Raw genomic sequence first — 22,059 nt, forward strand, 5'->3', positions numbered from 1 at the left:
AAGCTCATCCATGCCTCTAGAACACTAATTCCTTTTTTTTAAAAATAGCTTTGTTTTTATTCAGTCGCTAAGTCGTATCCGACTCTTTACAACATCATGGACTGTAGCATCCAGGCTTCCCTGTCCTTCACTGTCTCCTGGAGTTTGCTTAAACTCATGTCCATTGGATGGCGATATCATCCAACCATCTCATCCTCTATCACCACTTTCTCCTTCTGCCCTCAATCTTTCCCAGCATCAGGGTCTTTTCCAATGAGTCAGGTCTTCGCATCAGGTGATAAATAACTCTATTTAGAGATAATTGACATGCAATGAACCGCATTATTTAAAGTGTATGATTTGATATATTTTGACATGTGTATACACTATGAAATGTGGGTTATAATCCGCAAGTCTCCTCATACACCCTTGTCATCTTCCTCTATTGTCGAATTCTTATATCCCCTATTCCTGTACCCAGGCAACCATTGACCTGCTTTCTGTCACTGTAGATTAGTTTGAATTTTCCAGAATTTTATATAAGTGGAATTATACAGTGTGTATTTTTATCTTTCTTCTACTTGGCCTAATTATTTTGAGATTCATCTATGTTGTTACTTGCATCAGTGGTTCTTTCCTTATTATTGTTGAGTAATTTTTCAGTGTGTAGATATAACTGCAGTTGGTTTATCCATTTACCTATTGGTAGGTGTTTGGATTTGTTTCCAGTTTGGGGCTATTAAAAATAAAACTTCTGTGAACATTTGTGTATGAATCTTTGTGCACACATATCATACTTTCATTTCTCTTCGTTAAAAACCTAAGCATAATGTGGCAGCCTGGATGGGAGGGGAATTTGGTGGAGAACGGATGCACATACGTGTATGACTGAGTCCCTTTGCTGTCCACTTGAAGCTGTCACAATATTGTTAATCAACTGTACTCCAATATAAAATAAAAAGGTTTTAAAAAAACCAAGCATAGAAAAAAAAAAAAAAAACAAGCATAGAGTGATTAGATCATATGGTAAGTATATGTTTAACTTTTAAAGAAATTGCATGACTGTTTTACAAAGTGGCTGTACAATTTTACGTTCCCACCAATAGTATATGAGTCCCTTTCCTCCACTTCCTTCCCAACATTAGACTTGGTTGGTATTTGTGTCAGTCATTCTATTAAGTATGTGCAGTGGAATCTCATTGTATTTTAATTTCATTTCCCTGATGCAATGTTGAGTGTCTTTTTATATGCTTATTTGCCATCCATATATCTTCTTTGGTGAAGTATCTGTTCATATCAATCACCTGTTTTTTAATTTCGTTGATTTTTTTTCTCATTATTAAGCTTTGAGGGTTCTTTTTACATTCTGGATATAGTCTTTTATCAAATATATGATTTGCAAAGATTTGCTTCTAGTTTATGGCTTTTCATTCACTTACGAATGTCTTTTAAACAGAAGAAATTTCTAATTTTGATGAAGTTCGGTTTCTTACTTTATTCTTTCATGGATCGTGTTTTGGGTATCAGACTTAAGAAACTTGCCTAACTCAAGGCCTCAAAAGTTTTTCTTCTATGTTTACTTCTAGAAGTTTTAAGAGTTTTTTTTTTTAAATGCAGGTCTATGATTCATTTTGAGTTAATTTTGAAATATGATGTGATATATAGATTGGAGTCCATTTTTTATGTATGGATATCCAATTGTTCTGGCACCATTTGTTGAAAAGACTCCTTTCTTCACCAAATTACCTTTGCACCTTTGTTGAAAACTATTTGTCCATAGATGTGTATAACTACTACTAAACTCTATCTCATTGATGTCATTGTTTGACACCAATACCATATTATTGTAGCTTTATATTAAATCTTGAGTTAGGGAGTATTAGTTCTCCCTCAGTGTTGTTTTGGCTAATCTGGGTTCTTTGAATTTCCATATAAATTTTTGAATCACTTTGCCAATTTCTGCAAATTTCAGCAGAGATTTTGATTGAGATTGTATTGAATTTGTAGATAAAATTGTGGAGAATTGACTTCTTAACAATGTTGTATCTTTTAACCCATAAACACAGCATATTGCTTCATTTATTTAGGTCTTTTCTAATTTCTCTCAGCAATTTTTTGCAGCTTTCAGTGAAGGTCTTCCATATCTTTTATCAAATTTATGTCTAAGTATTTTATATTTTTCTGATATTATACATGTTACTGTTTTTATTTCACTTTACAATTTTTGTTGCTAATATATATATAATATTAATACAATTGATTTTTTAAGCTGATCTTACCTGCTGCAGTCTTGCTAAATTACTTATTAGTTCTAGTAGCTTTTGTGTAGATTCTATCAGATTTTCTGCATAGATGACCATATCTTCTGTAAAAGACATTTACTTTCCAATCTCTATGATGGCACTGACTAGAAACACTAGTACAGTGTTTAATAGAAGTTCCTTGAGTTGTTCTTGATCATATGGGGGAAACATTCATCTTAGTCAAAACTAATGTTAATTTTGTTTTATCATAATGTTAGCTTTATGTTAGATGTTAGCTGTAGTTTTATTGTAATGCCCTTTATCTAATTGCGGAATTTCTTCTCAATTCCTATTTTATTGAGTTTCTATAAAGAATTAATGTTAGATTTTGTCAAATGTGTTTTCTGTATCTATTAACCATATGGTTTTTTTCTTTGCTCATATGGCGAATTATATTAAATAATTTTAGGATCTCAAACCAATCTTGCATCCCTGAAACAAGCTCCACTTGGTCTTTGTGTATTATCCTCTTACATTGTTAGATTCAGTTTCATAAAATTCTGTTTATAATATTTATATTCATTTCTTAAGGTATGTTGCTCTGTAGCTTTCTTTCCTTATAAAATCTTTGCCTGGTTTTGGTAACAGAGTATTCGTAGAATAAGTTGGGAAGTATTCCCTCCAATTCAATTTCTGGAAGAGTTTGTGTATAATTATATAATTGGCATTTACTTATAGCATAAGTATTTTACAGTGGTATGCTTCCATTTCCCCATCTTCCAATCTTTGTGTTGCTTTTACATATTTTACAAGCCCCATACAATTGTTATTAATTTTTGTTTAAACAATCTGTTACATTTTAAGGATATTTAAATAGTAAATATCAGTCATATGTTTTTCTATGAAGTTAACATTTCCAGAGCTCTTGATTTCCTTGTATAGATACCTATATTCATCTGATATTTTTTCCTTTTGCTTCAAATTTATCTCACATTCTCATGCAGGTGTGCTAATGCTGAATTCTTTCAGCTTTTATCTGAAAAAGTCTTTATTTCACCTTTGTTTTTGAAAGATACTTTTTCTGAGTATAAGATTCTAGGTTGAATTTTTTTTTTCCCTTGAGTACTTTTGAAGATTTCCACTGTTTTCTCACTTGACCTTGTGTCTGAGGAGAAATCTGATGTCTTCCTTATTTTTTTTCTTCTATACTTGCTGTGTCATTTTTTGCTGGTTGATTTGAAAATTTTCTCCTTATCACTAGTTTGGAGCATTTTAATTCAGCAACTGATTCGTTTTTCTTATAAACACCATGAATCATGTAACTAGTTGTGCTTCCTTCTTTTCATTGGTTGTCAAAAGTGCAGAATTGCATTTCTGCCCCAGTTCTTGAAGACTATGTGCTCTCCTCACCAGAGCATTCATCATAATTCTCCTTATTATCTATTTTCCCTAATGTTTTTCATCCTATTGCTATATACATTTTAAAATTTTTATTTTTCTAACCACAAAAATAACACAGTCTCTTTGTATTAAATCAGATGATTCAGATATGTTTGAAGAAAATGCTAGTAGTCTCTCCTCCACCACCATCATCTCTCAGTCTGACCCTCCAGGTTAATGGTTGTTCATAGTTTTATATGAAAGTTTCCACATCTCTGTATGTGCTTGTATAAACATATTTAGAAATAATAGTGTATTTATTTTATAATATTGCTTGAATCCTTCGTGGGAAAGTCAGGATATGGAAAGGGCAAACAAATGAAAACGATGATATGAACATAGAATCACTGAGTACGTTTCGTGTCTGTATCATCTTTTTTTTTTTTTTTTTTTTTGATGACTGGCTTTGAAGTCCATTTGGAAGATTAACCCAGTAGCCTTTAGCTCAGAGTGCATAGAACACTCTAGACTCCATTTGTTGTATAGCCAGTGAGCAAAGGAAAGTTATGACCTTGACTCTTTTGCAGATAATCAAAGACCTGCAGCTTCTGGGGTTGGTGGCAGCCCTGGTGATAGCTGATGTGATCCTGCTCATGACTTGGGTGCTGACTGATCCCATCCAGTGTCTCCAGATTCTCAGTGTCAGTATGACGGTGAGAGACCCAACCCCTGGAGAATCTAGTTCCTGAGCTGGAGGGACTGGCTTCTGTGAGTACACAGAGGTCATTCTCCCAGGATCATTCACTGTGTGGACATCCTCCCAACAAGAAGACAAATGACCCCAAGAGGATAGCGAGTCAGGAGCTGTGGCTGCCCTGAACACCTGCCCCTTGTCTGTAGGGTCTGCTGCTACTCCCACTACTCCTCCCACCCCAAGTGTTCTGCGGCATCTGCTGAGATGTCAGCACACAGGAATCTGCCTCGCAGTTAACTCCACTTCCACATTATCAATAATGAGACTTACAGAGTTGCCTTACCCAATTGTTGAAAGGTAAAGGATTCTGAAGTGTTCTTTGGAGTCAGTCAACCCTGGTTCAAATCCCAGCTCTACCACTTACCAGCCATGTGACCTTGGGAAAGTTATTTAACCTCTCTAAGTCTCATAAGTAAAGAATTTACTTTTCATAAGTAAAGTAATTCATAAGAATTTGCTTACTTTCCTCATAAGTAAAATGGAGATAATAATACTAATACTACCTATTTCATAGGGCTGTGATGAAGATTAAGTGAAACAGTACAGGTAAAGAATTCAGCTGTGCTCAGAACATAGTGTTTAATTAATAGGAAGCATTATGTCTCCAGCCTCACAAAGAGGCTGAGGAATACAGTGGGATCTTGATGTGCAGATTCAATACTGAAGTTTCAACTATTAACAAATAGCAGGAGCAGGACATGAAATAATTTGTGATTTTTCTGCACTGATTTGAATCACTGTGGTAGTAAAGCACATAAGAGGAGTAAGCTCTCCTGGCCCCAAGTATCCACATGTCAGCCCAACTTGGTTGTCTTTTCCTCTAATTCAGTTACTCTCATTTAGATTCTAATGGAGTCACCTAAGTTAGTTTTTACATATTAAAGGAGCTGTAGAGGAGTTCACAATCCAGAATGTGTACAAAGATCGGCTGTGTATATGTGTTCCAGAATGTGTACAAAGATTGGCTATGTAACTGTGGGTGCCCTCAGTCCTGACCCTATGTCCCTCCTAGGTGACAGGGAGAGACGTGTCCTGCTCTCTGACCAGCACACACTTCTGTGCTTCCCGGTACTCCGACATCTGGATTGCTCTCATTTTGGGATGCAAGGTTGGTAACCTTATCTCCTTGGAATGCTATCTCTCTGTTACCAATAAATGGATATGAAGAGGAATTACAGGAGTTAATGAGGGGATTCCTGCAAAGTCTGACTCAGTCCCTTCCTAGCTGACCCTGAACCTCATTTAACCTCTTTGAGCCTCGGTTCCCTCATATGTAAAATGAAGATGATGTACCATCATCTCAGAACAGTTGTGAGTTTTGAAAGGGTTGATGCATGTTGAGTTTTCAACCACTCCTGGCCCATAGTAAGAGCTTAATAAATGAGTAGATGTTTTATTATTAGTCTTCCACTGCACCCCCCTGCCCCCGCAACCCCCAACAGTTCTGAAAGCAAAGTGCCTCTCTGGTTCTTCAAGCCCCTGTGGAAGAGCACATCCTCCCTGGCACAGAAACTCAGCACTTCCCCCATAGCAACTCCCTCTGCGACTCAACTTGATTTATTTCTCCAGTGTCTTTTATGTAATCCCATTTCCATTTTATTTTCTGCAATATATTTCTATATGACAAAGAAAGAAAGGAGAAAGAGTGCTGAGCATCAGGAAGCTGACTAAGCCAGGACCCCATGGGCTCCCTGGTCGACAAGCAGTTCCTGTGGAGGACCTCAAATCTGCACATTAAGTCCCCCAGCTCCCCACCCAAGCCTGCCAACTGCCCTCTACCCCACACTTCTCAGCAATGAGAGCGAATGTGAGTCACTCAAACATGAGTCCTGCACATATAGATGCTTTATTCATACCTCATTATTTTTTGTCAAGAATTTTAATAGAGTTAAAACATTTTAATAAAATCAGATTTGAACATTTCAAAACCATAGAGTTAATTTTACTTACCTTTGATTAAATTGCTAATGATATAACTCTGCCAAATGCCACCTGATCGTGTCAGTTATCCAGAAGTCAGGCCTTACTGGCCTGCTGACTGGTGTGTCCTCTAGTCATTGAAGATCTCAGGGTGGCCACAATTGGGCCTCCGGCCCCCTTTGGACACTGAGCATTTTGGGCATCCAGATGACATCTCTACTGAGCTGACTCCTTCACAGCAGGCAAGCAGTTTTCTTAGGGCCATCCTTACAGATGGAGGTGGTCAGGTTGTGTGATTCCAGGGTCCCTAGCAGGTAGCCTGCTGATACCTGACCTTACTTTTATTATTAGTTTTCCCTCTGAATCCCCATCATCCCCACCCACTTCCTCCCCCATGGCATCTTCACATTCTATATCATAAAACATGGATATTTGGGAACTTCCCTGACAGTCCAGTGGTTAAGACTCAGCTCCCAATGTAGGGGGCATGAATTCAATCCCTGGTCAGGGAAGTAAGATTCTGCATGCCTCATGGCATGGCCAAAAAACAAAAATAATACAATGACAAGAAAAACATGGGTATTTGTATGCTTGCCTTAAATCTCCCAACCACACTGAACTTCTCAAAAGCTAGAACCATGACTTCCACTTGGCAACACCATTTCCCTCCCTACAGCTACCCCTAGCATGGAGCTTTGCCCCTAATCAAGCAAATCTATATATTGAATCTATATATTACATATTATTGAATCTTTATGTCATTTATTATTGATTAAAGCTTTGATTTCTATTTAAATGTAGCTCCTTATAGGAGAAGCAGCACTTTCAGAAGCTGTGAGCCATTTTCTGTGTAGTACAAATGAGAAATCTGAGAGCAGGTTTACATTTATGACAAAGAAGAAAGAGTAGGGCCCTGGGCTCCTGGGGGCGGGGCAGGGAATGTCACAAAGAGGGTGAAGCGTATAGATGAGGCTGTTGCTGCCTGTGCCTGTCTCCCGGTCCTGTCCAGGTCCCAGCCAGCCTTTGTTGTCTTCTTTTTTCACTCTCCATCTCCCATAAACACCCACTGGCACAGAGCTGCTAGTAGCCTATAGAGATCCTTTGTATAAATCAGAAAACGGCATCCCTCTGGGCAGATGCAGTCTTGCAGGTGCAGGGCTTGGCAAGCAGATGGTGCCTTTGGGAAAATTAGAAAAAAGAGCCCCTTCCTTTGGTTCTGCCCCTGCCATGGCACATGCTTAACAAGTGGACCACAGGGCTAGTTCAGCCTCTGCACGCCTCTCAGCTCCATGCAGTGCAGAATCACGCAGTGGATCCAGCATGGTGTACCCACTGCCCGCCCAGTGCCTGGCAGCTGGTTCTGTGGGGCTCCTACCCACCTGTACCACCCTGTCTTATACCTCATCCTGAAAGAGTCCTGTCTGATAGTTGACTTGCTGACCTCCAATAAACTAATTCTCAGAGAAGGAGAGGAAAATGAAATTTACTAAGCACCAAGAGGTGAAAGGGGGCCACTCTAAGAGTAGTCCCTTGTGCTGTCTTAGTCAGTTCTCCTCATAGCAATGCTTTAAGGTAGTTATTATTATTTCTTTTTTTTACAGGTGAGGAAATAGGTCCCAATCCTATTGCTCTTTGGCCCCAAGCCTGGTATTTCACTTCTCTGAACCTCTGGTTCTTCTGTCCATCTCCAGGGCCTGCTGCTGCTATATGGGGCCTACCTGGCTGGCCTGACTGACCACGTCAGCTCTCCTCCTGTAAATCAGTCTTTAACCATTATGGTTGGGGTCAACCTCGTGGTACTGGCTGCTGGGCTGCTTTTTGTGGTCACCAGATACTTGTACTCCTGGCCCAACCTGGTCTTCGGACTCACGTCTGGAGGTATCTTTGTTTGCACAACTACAATCAACTGCTTCATCTTCATTCCCCAGGTATGCTTTAGAGAGAATTTGGAGGACCAATTCACCCCATCATTCCAGAGACTTCTCTGGGCATGATAGATTGTTCACTTTGTTTCCTAGTGAGAGTTTTTAGGTGCTTTTGATTAAAGAGTCAGAGGGAAGGTGGGAATCCTAGTGAGCTGGCTCCCTCTGTTCTTCCCTCCCCAGCGGGCAAGGAGGGCGGACCAGGGTAGCCAAGCAGTGGCACCATTTTCATGTGAGGGGTTGCCGCACAGACTTGCTTTTCTACCCACCCTCCAGGCCACTTCATGCAGCCCCAGTCCTCCCTTCATCTTTACCACTGAGCCAAGGTAATGACACCCTCCCTTCATCTTGATGATGTCATTTCTTATACTAGCCTGGAAATGAGGAACCTTTCCTTCTTTCCTGTTTGCAATTGCACATTCACCAAGAAAAGCACGTTTGGATCTCTATGCAATTTAAAATGCTTTTTCTTTCTTTTTATTAGAGGAAAATACAGAACATTCCTTTTCTTTTTACAGTAAGGAAAAATAAAAACTAAATTAAAAATGTGTTTCTTATTATGAGGATTAAGAAAAAAATCAAACAAGGGAGGAAGATAGAAGGAGAAATATCCAGAGGGCAAAGAGAAAGAAAAGGAGTCAGAGAGAGACAAATGAAGGAATCCATAGACTGTGAAAGGAAAGTGATGTTAAATTACTCACGTTATGCCTCAGGGTACCACTGAGCCATGGTCATCCACGTTAATGAACTTGGCATTAGGCACTTTTCCTGTGTCCCTTCTGGTTCTCTTTATCTTCCTCCAGAGGCTTCCCTCATCCCACAATTCCCTCAGGATCCCATCCTGATACCCTTTGCAGCTTCCAGTTGTCCATGAATGACTTTTCCATGAGGGAGCTAACCGGTAATGAAAGTGTTGGCTGATGCAGGGTTACAGTGTATTTATAAAAGGGAAGCATGCACTTTGAGACATGATAGTGTGAAACAGGCAGAGGCCCTTTGCTCTTCTTCCCTTTCATAAATTTTCCTTAAAATACTCAAGAGAATAAACAAATACAGAAAAATCTGTAGGCGTAGCACTAAAAATCAAGGGTGGGCATTGCTTCTGAGCAAAAAACTGGAGGAATTTTTGCTGAATCTTAATGTTATCAGAACTAGACTAAAGGAACCCATTGAGATCTGGGTCTTATTTGTCTGGGATGTAGCAGAAAAGGGCTATGAAAAGTCAGGTCTGTTCTTCCTTGGGCCATGGTAAAAGAGTGGGGAGACTTTTGGAAAGCTTATCCCTTAGGCCATCAGGTCAACATTGTTGATGGGGAACCCATCCATCCATTGCCAAACCCTTTCTTCCTAGATCACCTCTACTCAATAGGCTGAAAGAGCTAAACACTTACTTTGCCAGCCTCGCTTAAGCTAGGTGTGCTCATGTAACACAGTTTTGAACACTAAAGATTTCCTGGGAGGCTTCTGAGAAAGATTTTGCTTTCCTAAAAAATCTATGGGTGTTGTTAGCATCACCTCTCTTCTGCCTTCTCCCTACCTTGAATGTTTGTGATGCTTGGTGCTATGGCAGCCATCTGGTAATAATGAGGGAAAAGCCAAGAGAATGTATTAGTATACCAGAAAACAATAGCTTTCCCCATGTAAGACTGTAAACTCAGGGGGAAAGAATCTATGAAGAGATTCTGCAGTTCACAAAAAGAGGACCACAAATTTCTGAAGATTTAGAGAAGCTCCCTTCCTCCAAAGTAAAATAGAAAGTTTTCAGAGGGTATCTGATTAGTCTTGTCAGTAAGATTCAAAGGTTATTGCCTGTCTTTGACTAAAGCAAACCATCAGGAAAGGACATAATCTCAGATCATGAAATATTGAATAAGGATGAAAAGGATTGTGTTAAAAACCCCAGTAAAAGCACTGAATAGGCAATAGGACATGGCAAAATAATGAATTAGTGGCTTAACTTAAGGAAACAGAAAACAAGGACACAGGAAAAAAATGAGAGAGTAGATAAGAAAATATGGAAAGCAGATATGATTTGATGATATGATTATGAGATGATCTAGAAATATGATTTAGAACTAACAGGAGTCTCTGAAAGAGAACAAGATAATTTAGAGCAGAAGTAATCACCAGGGAACTATTAGAAAAAAGCCTTCCTGTTCTAAAACAAAACCTCTATCTGAAAACTGAGTGAATCAGTAACCTACGCCCTACGTAGGTTTCTCTCTCCACACTAGCCTCTGCTCCTCTTGCATCCTAAGCCTCAGACATAAGATTTCCACCTTCCTGTGTTTAAATCCTCAACCCCTAGGAACATAGTGGAATAGAGCTGCACTTCAATCTCATACACAGACATAAAAATGCGGGATGAAGTTCAGTTTGGAATCGGACTTCCAGGTTTAAACTAAGAACAAGCGTTTGATTTGTTGAAGTGGGAGTGGAAATGGAATTATTGGGGCAGGTGAACCAGAATTTGGCAGATAGACCGTGTTGGCCTTTCTCTTTCCTTCTCTATCTCAGTCCTTCTCACTGTCTTGAGCTTCCTTTCTCATACTCTATCTTTTCTACTTTCTCTCTCATGCTTTTTCCTCCTCTTGAACTGAGCATGGTCTGAAACTAAAAAGTACATTTTATAGTCTATTGTATTTTAGGTTTAGGATGTAAATTGTTTCTCAAAATGTAAAAGTAACGAGGTTTTTCAGGATTTTTGTGTGCCCCTGAATTGATCTTCCCCTCTGACTTGGTGGAAGCTTCCTTATAGCTCAGTTGGTAAAGAATCTGCCTGCAATGCAGGAGACCCCAGTTCAATTCCTAGGTTGGGAAGATCCACTGGAGAAGGGTGGCTTCCAACTCCAGTATTCTTGGGCTACCCACTCCAGTATTCTTGGGCTTCCCTGGTGGCTCAGCTGCTGAAGAATCCGCCTGCAATGAGGGAGACCTGGGTTTGACCCCTGTGTTGGGAAGATCCCCTGGAGAGGGGAAAAGCTACTCATTCCAGTATTCTGGCCTGGAGAATTGTATAGTCCATGAACTGTATAGTCCATGGGGTCACAAAGAGTCGGACACGACTGAGTGACTTTCACTTCACTTCACTTCTGACTTAGTGGCCTTTGGTTGAAGATTCTCCCTGTGAGACCTGAGACTGGATATTCCCAGGACTGTAGGACGGCTGAGCAAATTTGGAGAAGTGTTCAAGGAGAGCCACATGGGAGGCAGAGGGAGGGAGTAGGAAAGCGTCCTCCTTGCTCCTGAGCCTTGAACCTGGACTGTGATGGGAGATAAACCAGATGTAGACTGTGAACCAGGCAAATCAAAATGATTGGCCAGAGGGAACCTGGAAGAAATACCCCATAAAACTAACTCAAACTGTCATGAGGGTGCAACTCAGGGACTCTCCCTCTGAGTCTGCCTGTGTCTCTATCCACATATACTGTACTCTTTTTCTCTTAATAAATACTTTACTTACATCACTACTTTCTGTCTTTGTGGAAATTCTTTTCTGCAAAGCTGAAGGGCCAGGGCCCTTGTCATTGACCACTGATCTAGTGGCTAGGATCTGGTGCTTCACTGCTGCAGCCCAGCCTCAATCTCTGGCTGGGAGCCCAAGCTCTGTTCCAAGCCATTGCAGGCCGAGGCCACCCTAGATCAGGATTTATGAGGGCAGAGGCATAGACTCCTCAAGGGCAGATAGGTGGTGCTAGAAAGCTGGATGACGTGACTGAAGAGGCAAGTGGACCAAGTAGCATTCTCCACAGGCCCTCAGGAAATGCCTGAGTGTTTATGCCAAACACTGAGGTCATCACCAGCAGTGAGCCAGCTTCTGCTTTTGTGACTTAAATGTGACCCATCCTTCCAACTACCGCTGTCCCCTCCCTCCACCTTTTGAGAGGCAGGTGGGTCCTGAGATAGGACATTATTTTATCTTCTAGACCCACAAAGTGTTTCATCTGCTCCTCCAGGAAGTTACTTACAACTTTCTACTCTGCCTTATATTCTTCTGTAAATGTCTCAGCACCCTTAGCAGACAGATGAGCTTTTTAAAGGAGAGCTCCTTCATTTGTTCACATATCTATCCATCCATGTATTAACTGTTGGGAACATGCAGTTAAACATGGCCTCAGTCTAGGCCTAGTTGGGAGCAGATGTGAAATGATTAATAACACATGAGTTAAGTGTTTAAGGATGTTACTCAGTGCCAAGGAAGGGGTGCCCCAGCCTGTCTTGAGAACTTGGTGACACTGCCTCAGAAAATGATGTGCTTGGGCCTCGCTTGAAGGAGGAGTCAGAGTTCACAGAGCAGACTGGGGAAGGGTAGTGGGTGGCACTTCCAAGGGGGAAACCCTGTGACAGAGGCAGCAAGGTGTAAGAGAGAAGAGGCGTTTGGAACACCACAAGTCTTTGCTCTTTTCGAAGCACAAATTCAAACAAGGGTAAAGTGGCAGGAAGTGAGAGAGGCAAATGGGGTGAATGTCCAAAGGCCTGGGTGCACCCCGTTAAAGACCTGAGGCTTAATCCTACTGTTTTGGTTTCCTATTGCTGTTATAACAAACTCCTACAAACTGAGGGCCTTAAGCAATACAGATTTAATATCTGATAGTTCTGGTGGTCAGAGTTCTGACATGGGTCTTATTTGGCTGAAATCAAAGTGCTAGTGGGTCTGCTTCTAGAGGCTTTGGGAGAGAATCTGTTTCCAGGCCTTTTCCTGCGTTCTTCAACTCGCGGCTCCTCCCTCCATCTTCAGAGCCAGAGCACAGCAAATTCGGATCTCTCTGTCACATCTCCCCTCCTGCCTCCCTCTTGTAAGGACTTTTTAAATTACATTGGACCCACTTGGATGATCCGGAATCTCCCCATCTCACAATTTTAAACTCAATAACACTTGCAAAATTCCTCTTGCCGTATAAGATAACATATTCACAAGTGCCTGGGATTGGAAGGGAAACATCTTTGAGGAACCATTTTCTTCCTGCCACACCCACAGAGCCCAGATGCTGAGAAAAGAAGACTGCCTGTCCTGAAGGAAGGGCCATGGAGAAATCCTGAAATTGTGACCTAAGGGTCATTTATAGCCATACTTCAGAAATCCTCAGGTTTTAAGGACTAGGACCTTCACAAATGGGGGATTAAGTGGGATGAGATTGGAGGGGCAGGGGCCTTTAGTCAGGGGCACCCTGACTTCACCCAGCCAGCTTAGGGTGAGACATATCAAAAGTCTTGGAAGTATCCTTACACAAATGTTGAGCAGCTCCTCTAGCAGCTCTGCAGGGAAGGCTTGGGCTGGAGGTGCTGGGGGGAGAGAAAGGAAAAGCTAGGCAGATGAGGGGCCCTGAGGGACCACAGAGATACTGTGACACTGCCAGGGCCAGTGCTAGTAGAGCAGCGCTGAAGGTCAGTGCCACCCGCCCACAGCCATAGAGTGACCCTGCCGTGCTGGGCTCCAGTAACTCCTGAGCTGAGTGGTGAGATGACAGTGCCCTAGGAATGGGGCCTTCAAGAAGGGCATCTGACAGAGCAGGTTCCTGGGCTGACCCAGCACAGGTCACATAGACTCCTGATACCATGAAGGACTCATGCTGAGTTAACAGGGGACCCAAGAGGACTTAGGGAGAACATGGTATTGAAATTGATGGTGGGATTTAGAATCCTATCTGAGACTTATGAAACTTACTTACCTTCCACAGTCAGTCAGAGCTCAGTAAATGTCTGATGAGCAAGCAAAGACATCCCAGGATCCCTGGGAGGCTCCCTGCAGACCCCTCAGCATCATTTCTAGAGCTAATGTGCCAGAGTGTCCAGAGCCCATCACTGGGGCCCTTCATTATGAGAATTCCTAGAGGAAAAGGAGATGCCTCCAGCCCTGTGGGCTCCCCTGGTATCATGTCACTGGCATTCACCAGGAGTGTCTCAGAGGCTCAGAAGCATAGCCCTCTTAGCAAATGTCTTCTGTTCAGCCCCATGCCTGTTAAACTAAACCAACCTATGCATCCATAGACCAGATCTGAAAACCAGATCTGAAAAACATTCCCCAGGACCCTCACAGTTGACCATCTGTCTTCATCAGCTGCGTTGAGAATGTGCAATGTGGCACAGCAACCTGGTTACAGCCATGACTCTGCTACTAAGTGTAGTCATGTGGACCTAAACAAGTCAAACTCCTTCTGAGTCTTTCTTCATTTGTCAAGGAAAAAAGATGGTCAGATCACAGACCTAATGTTCTGTCATTTTTATTGATTTTTTGCTGACATTTGTGGTTTTCTCTTTGTCTGAGCTTTGATACTGATTTGGGTTAGAAGTCCTCAAGAGGGAACTGGGCTTTCAGTGGCAGTAAGCACAGTCACTCAACAAATAAGATAATGAAGAATAGCTACGTACAACTAAAACCAGCTTCATTTGAAACCTATGGTGTTTAGCTTGCTTAATCCTGTTATAGCTCCTGAACTTTGGCTTAAGAATGTGAATAAATGAAAAAAAAAAAAAAAAGAATGTGGCCCTAGAACTATGCCTCAGCTCTGGTTTTCTCTGACAGTCCAGCAGTGGGTCAGTTAGTTGATGGGTCCAGCAGAGATTGTTCTTTTTCATCAACCTGTCATCATCTTCCTTTGGCGTTTTTTAAACACTATAACCTTAACATTCTCTAAACCTTCTGTTATTGCTGTTTGTGAACTTGCCAGAGTAAAGTACACTCAGGAGAGAATAATTTGTCCATTTGTGTGTCCGTGACGCTGTCATTCCTTGGTGTTTTTGAGAAAGAGTGAGAGAATGTGTTTCTGGGTGTGTAATTAAATAAATAACATGTGTTCTTTTCTCTAACAGCTGAAGCAATGGAAGGCATTTGAAGAGGAAAACCAAACAATCAGACACATGGCCAAATATTTCAGCACTCCCAGCAAAAGCTTGCACACCCAGTATGGTGAGGAGCAGAATTGCCACATTAAAGGAGAGAAAAACTCCATGGAGAGACTCCTCACAGAAGTAAGCCAGACCCCTGCCTGCTGGCTTCTCTAGAAAGAACTCCAATCATGCATTGGTGGGCCCTAGTTGCCTCATTGCTAACATTCCTTGTCTTTCCATTTCTCCAATTCCTGGCCATCCTGGTCTCCCTTCAGATCAATTCAGTTGCTCAGTCATGTCTGACTCTTTGTGACCCCATGGACTGCAGCACGCCAGGCCTCCCTGTCCATCACCAAATCCCAGAGCTTACTGAAACTCATGTCGATCGAATGGGTGATGCTATCCACCATCTCATCCTCTGTTGTCCCCTTCTCCTCCCACCTCCAATCTTTCCCAGCATCAGCGTCTTTTCAGATGAGTCAGTTCTTCACATCAGGTGGCCAAAGTACTGGAGTTTCAGCTTCAGCATCAGTCCTTCCAATGAATATTCAGGACTGATTTCCTTTAGGATGGACTGGTTAGATCTCCTTATGGTCCAAAGGACTCTCAAGAGTCTTCTCCAACACTTCAATTCAAAAACATCAATTCTTCGGTGCTCAGCTTTCTTTATAGTCCAACTCTCACATCCATACATGACTACTGGAAAAACCATAGCTTTGACTAGGCCTTTGTTGGCAAAGGAATGTCTCTGCTTTTTAATATGCTGTCTAGGTTGGTCATAGCTTTTCTTCCAAGGAGCAGGCGTCTTTTAATTTCGTGGCTGCAGTCACCATCTGCAGTGATTTTGGAGCCCCCCAAAATAAAGTCTGTCACTGTTTCCATTGTTTCCCTATCTATTTGCCATGAAGTGATGGGATCAAATGCCATGATCTTAGTTTTCTGAATGTTGACTTTTCAGCCAACTTTTTCACTCTTCTCTTTCATTTTCATCAAGAGGCTCTTTAGTTCTTCTTTACTTTCTGCCATAAGGGTGATGTCATCTGAGGTTATATATCTGGCATATCTGAGGTTAATATTTCTCCTGGCAGTCTTGATTCCAGTTTGTGCTTCATCCAGCCTGGCATTTCACATGATGTACTCTGCATATAAATTAAATAATCAGGGTGACAATGTACAGCCTTGAGGTATTCCTTTCCCGATTTGGAATCATCTATTATTGTTCCATGTCTAGTTCTCACTGTTGCTTCTTGACCTGCATACAGATTTCTAAGGAGGCAGGTCAGATGGTCTGGTATTCCCATCTCTTTCAGAATTTTCCACAGTTTGTTGTGATCCACACAGTCAAAGGCTTTAACATAGTCAATAAAGCAGAAGTATATGTTTTTCTGGAATTCTCTTCCTTTTTCTATGATCCAATGGATGTTGGCAATTTGAGCTCTGGTTCCTCTGCCTTTTCTAAATCCAGCTTGAACTTTCTGGAAGTTCACGGTTTACTTACTGTTGAAGCCTGGCTTGGAGAATTTTGAGCATTACTTTGCTAGCGTGTGAGATGAGTGCAATTGCATGGTAGTTTGAACATTCTTTGGCATTGCCTTTCTTTGGGATTGGAATAAAAACTGACCTTTTCCAGTCCCGTGGTCAAACTTGCTGACATATTGAGTGCAACACTTTAACAGCATCATCTTTTAGGATTTGAAATAGCTCAACTGGAATTCCATCACCTCCACTAGCTTTGTTCATAGTGATGCTTCCTAAGGCCCACTTCCTAATGCAGTTGACATCACATTCCAGGATATCTGGCTCAAGGTGAGTGATCACACCATTGTGGTTATCTGGGTCATGAGGACCCTTTTTGTATAGTTCTTCTGTGTAGTCTTGCCACCTCTTCTTAATTTCTTCTGCTTCTGTTAGGTCCATACCGTTTCTGTCCTTTATTGAGCCCATCTTTGCATGAAATATTCCCTTGGTATCTCTGATTTTCTTGAGGAGATCTCTAGTCTTTCCAGTTCTATTATTCTCCTCTATTTCTTTGCATTGATTACTGAGGAAGGCTTTCTTATCTCTCCTTGCTGTCCTTTGGAACTCTGTATTCAAATGGGTATATCTTTCCTTTTCTACTTTGCCTTTAGCTTCTCTTCTTTTCTCAGCTATTTAAAAGTCCTCGTCAGACAACCATTTTGCCTTTTTGCATTTCTTTTTCTTGGGGATAGTCTTGATCCCTGCCTCCTGAATAATGTCACAAGCCTCTGTCCATAGTTCTTCAGGCACTCTGTCTATTAGATCTAATCCCTTGAATCTATTTGTCACTTCCACTGTATAATCATAAGAGATTTGATTTAGGTCATACCTGAATGGTCTAGTGGTTTTCCCTATTTTCTTCAATTTCAGTCTGAATTTGCCAATAAGGAGTTCATGATCTGAGCCACAGTCAGCTCCCAGTCTTGTTTTTGCTGACTGCATAGAGCTTCTCCATCTTTGGCTGCAAAGAATATAATCAATCTGATTTCGGTATTGACCATCTGGTGATGTCCACATGTAGAGTCTTCTCTTGTGTTGTTGGAAGAGGGTGTTTGCTATGACCAGTGCATTCTCTTGGCAAAACTCTGTTAGCCTTTGACCTGCTTCATTTTGTACTCAGCTGCTTCTGCATTCAAGATCCCCTGGAGAAGGAAATGGCAACCCACTCCAGTACTCTTGCCTGGAAAATCCCATGGACCAACGAACCTAGTAGGCTACGGTCCATGGGGTCGCAAAGAGCTGGACACGACTGAGCGACTTCACTTCACACTTCACTTCTTCTGCATTACTGGTTGGGGCATAGACTTGGATTACTGTGATATTGAATCATTTGCCTTGGAAACGAACAGAGATCATTCTGTCATTTTTGAGACTGCAACCAAGTACTGTATTTCAGACTCTTTTGTTGACTATGAAGGCTACTCCATTTCTTCTAAGGGATTCTTGCCTACAGTAATAGATATAATGGTCATCTCAGTTAAATTCACCAATTCCAGTCCACTTTAGTTCACTTATTCCTAAAATGTTGATGTTCACTCTTGCCATCTCTTGTTTGACCACTTCCAATTTACCTTGATTTATGGACCTAACATTCCAGGTTCCTATGCAATATTTTTCTTTACAGCATTGGATTTTACTTCTATCACCAGTCACATCCACAACTGGGTATTGTTTTTGCTTTGGCTCCATCTCTTCATTCTTTCTGGAGTTATTTCTCCACTGTTCTCCAGTAGCATATTGGGCACCTACTGACGTGGGGAGTTTATCTTTCAGTGTCCTATCTTTTTGCCTTTTTATACTCTTCATGGGGTTCTCAAGGCAAGAATAATGAAGTGGTTTGCCATTCCCTTTCCCAGTGGACCACATTTTGTCAGAACTCTTCACCATGACCCGTCCATCTCAAATGGCCCTACAAGGCATGGCTCATAGTTTCATTGAGTTAGACAAGGCTGTGGTCCATGTGGTCAGTTTGATTAGTTTTCTGTGACTGTGGTTTTCATTCTGTCTGCCCTCTGATGCATTAGGATAAGAGGCTTATGGAAGCTTCCTGATGGGAGAGACTGACTGAGGGGGAAACTGAGTCTTGTTCTGATGGGCAGGGCCATGCTCTCTAAAATTTAATCCAATTTTCTGCTGATGGTGGGGCTGTGTTCCCTCCCTGTTGTTTGACCTGAGGCCAAACTGTGGTGGAGGTAATGAAGATAATGGCGACCTCCTTCAAAAGGCCCTGTACAAGCACTGCTGCACTCAGTGCTCCAGACCCTGCAGCAGGCCACCACCACCAACCCACGCCTCTGCCAGAGACCCCTGGACACTCACGGGCAAGTCTGGGTTAGTCTCTTGTGGGGTCACTGCTCCTTTCTCCTGGGTCCTGGTGCACACAAGGTTTCCCTTCAGTTCAGTTCAATCGCTCAGTCATGTCCAACTCTTTGCGACCCCATGGACTACAGCACACCAGGCCTCCCTGTCCATCACCAACTCCTAGAATTTACTTAAATTCATGTCCATGGAGTTGGTGATGCCATCCAACCATCTCATCCTCTGTCATCCCATTCTCTGCCCTCAATCTTTCTCAGCATCAGGGTCTTTTCAAATGGGTCAGCTCTTCACATCACATGGCCAAAGTATTGGAGTTTCAGCTTCAGCATCAGTCCTTCCAATGAACATTCAGGACTGATTTCCTTTAGGATGGACTGGTTGGATCTCCTTGCAGTCCAAGGGACTCTCAAGAGTCTTCTCCAGCACAATTCAAAAGCATCAATTCTTCGGCACTCAGCTTTCTTTATAGTCCAACCCTCACATCCATACATGGCTACTGGAAAAACCATAGCCTTGACTAGATGGACCTTTGATGGCAAAGTAATGTCTCTGCTTTTTAATAAGGTTTCCCTTAGCAGCAAGCAAAACCTCAGCGTTTCCCCAGCCACTGCTCCTGTTGCTGACCCTCACCCACTTCATTCATTCATTGGACAGATGTATGCCAGGCATTGTGCTAAATGCTGAGGAACAAAACAGTCCCTACCTGCATGAAGCTCACGGTGTAGTGGAGGAAATAGAGACTGATCAAGTAGCCTTACAGTTATAAATAGTGATAAGAATTATGAAGGCAAGAAACAGAGTGAGAAGAAAGAGTAGTGAGTGGTGAGGACAGGAAAATCTAATTTAGAGTGGTCAGAAAAGACTCACTGAGCTGAGAGCTGAAGTTAACTATAGATTGGCCAGGCAAAGAGTGCAGGGGAAAGCATTCCACGTGTGGGGAACAGCACTGTAAAGTCCCTGAGTAGTAGTGGGTGCTGGCTTCTTCTGTATGATACATTCTTTCTTTACATAGCATGGTGCCCTTGTTTCCAAGATCCTCTGGGGTCCTTTACTATCTTTTCCAGGTGCCAACTAGAAATCTCTGTCATCCCACCAACCCAGAAAATTAAGAAGTATCTAAATATGGGGAAGAGAATGAATAGAGCCTTTGACTATCGTAGTAGCGCTAAGTGGGGAATAAGGCAGCCCCTAGTCCTTCTTTCTTCTGTTCTTGAGCCAAAGTTGGCACCTCTCCCAGAACTGGGCAGAGTGGTGTGGGCTTGAAGAAAGCACATGGGAAAACTTGAGGCTTCAGTGCCTCAGAGAGAGGCATGGGGCCCAGAGGAATTAGTAGTTTTTTCACACTAACTAAATTATATTCTATATAATTTTTTTAGTACAGAACATACCTGGGTAATGCTATTTGAGAAACTACACTTTTTTGTATTAGACTGACACTTGGGTATCAGTAGTCCCTGTGCAAAAGGATGGTGTGATGGGACCTACAAAATGCAACCTGTGAAAGAATTCAGCTCCCCAGATCCTTTCAGTCTTTCACACCATTCCCTCTGTTTTGGACCATTTTTATCCATCAGAGTATACTTCATGTCTTTACTATTTATGAAGCAGTCAGGACCTTTTTTCAAAGCCAGATTTCTTCCCACCTGGCAAGGAGTAGCATTGCCATTGATACTCTGAAGTCTTCAAAGAACCTTTTTTTTTCCCCCAGCTAAACAGAAGGCCAGAAACTTGGCGAGAACACCCAGCATGGTTTTCATTCACAATCAGCTCATGTTGGAACAGCCAAGTGGCCTGACTCTTTAGCCTTATGGTAATTTGTGACGTGCTTTTTGTACTCCTGCCATGCTACCCTGTTTCCCACGCAGTGACTGAATCTGCTGTATCCAGAAAGATGCCTCGAGTCTGCAGAGGAAGAGCCGTAATAGGGAGCAGATGCTTAGGCAGTAAAATGCTGGCCTCCTGCCCCCGACTCTCCACACCTGGAACATGTTTCCAGAACAGGCCTGAGAACCAGCAGCGCATCCCAGGGCCCTGTGGCAGGCCACGAGAGGCTCCAGCATCTGCATCCCCAGCTCCAGTACTGCCCAGGACATAAACACAGGAGTCTCTCTTGCCTCCTTGACTCCAGCTTCTTGGCTGCACTTCCCTCCTCTGCAGCCCCTCTGCCACCCTGGTGTCCTCCTACTTTCCCATGGTCTGAGTGGTTCATCTTCTCATTCTTCCCCCTCTTCCCTGTGGCTGGGGTCCCCAGAGGCTGTTTGGGGCAGCATCCACCCTCAGTTCCCAGGCTGTGTGGAGGCCAGCAGGTAAAACCCTCCCAGAGCCAGAGGGACTTCCCTCTACATTCTGCAGCAGAGGAAATTCACCTATTACTTTTCTTCCTTGAAGCACAGAAACAAGAGATTCCATTTCTCCCTGTGGCCTGCAGCCTATGAAACATCCCCACAGATGTTTTGCTTCCCTGGGTGTGCCAAAAGTAATTGTTAATAAGCTCATTTCAATGCAGCTGCCATGGTCTGTCAGATTTTGGTCTCACAATGGCAAACCACGCCTCTGATTAGTATGCAGCCACGGTGAAAACAAAGTTCCACTTCCTTTTCTGTAAGAAGGAAGATTTACTGATTAGTCTGACTGTTTCTAAATCTGTCACCAGCCAGCTTCAGATGTTTGGTTTGCTGGAGAAGAGTATTCCTCCCGATCAAATGTTTATACTGTTTTCTTATACTGTGACAGGCTTCCCAGGTGGCACAAGTGGTAAAGAATCGGTCTGCCAGTGCAGGAGACACAACAGACATGGGTTCGATCTCTGAGGTGGGAAGATCCTCTGGAGAAGGAAATGACAACCCACTCCAGTATTTCTTGCCTGGAAAATCCCGTGGACAGAGGAGCCTGGTGGGCTATAGTCCATGGGGTCACAAAGAGTCGGACACAACTGAGCATGCACATGCCACTCCATACACTGAGGAATTTGTAAATAAGACACAGGAAGGCAGCACAGTTTGCTTGCTGGGGCGGTGGTCACCAGCTGATGGCTTCCTCCCAACTCTGAGAGGCGGCAGAGGCCTCCTGAAACCAGCCTGAGAATGTGGGAGGTGGGCTTCACAAGTCAGGGCTGGTGAAAAGAAAGAGAATTGGGGTACCTCCAGTGCAACCAGCACAGCCACCCCCTCAGAGAGATACCTGGCACCACCCAGTT

The 22,059-nt window shown here is 42.5% G+C and overlaps 1 protein-coding gene across 2 annotated transcripts in view; it reads left to right on the forward strand.

Moving 5' to 3' along the window:
* Nucleotides 1-22,059, forward strand: part of GPR156 (G protein-coupled receptor 156) — a 116,368-nt gene that overhangs the window by 88,277 nt on the left and 6,032 nt on the right. For both annotated transcript variants that reach the window (XM_043874207.1, XM_043874206.1), the window contains 4 exons: nucleotides 4,190-4,315; nucleotides 5,369-5,464; nucleotides 7,968-8,204; nucleotides 15,009-15,167. In XM_043874207.1, the coding sequence (XP_043730142.1) occupies nucleotides 4,190-4,315; nucleotides 5,369-5,464; nucleotides 7,968-8,204; nucleotides 15,009-15,167 (618 nt within the window). The remainder of the gene's footprint in view (nucleotides 1-4,189; nucleotides 4,316-5,368; nucleotides 5,465-7,967; nucleotides 8,205-15,008; nucleotides 15,168-22,059) is intronic.

Source organism: Cervus elaphus, chromosome 19 (assembly GCF_910594005.1).
Source record: "Cervus elaphus chromosome 19, mCerEla1.1, whole genome shotgun sequence".
NCBI classification, from domain to species: Eukaryota; Metazoa; Chordata; class Mammalia; order Artiodactyla; family Cervidae; genus Cervus; species Cervus elaphus.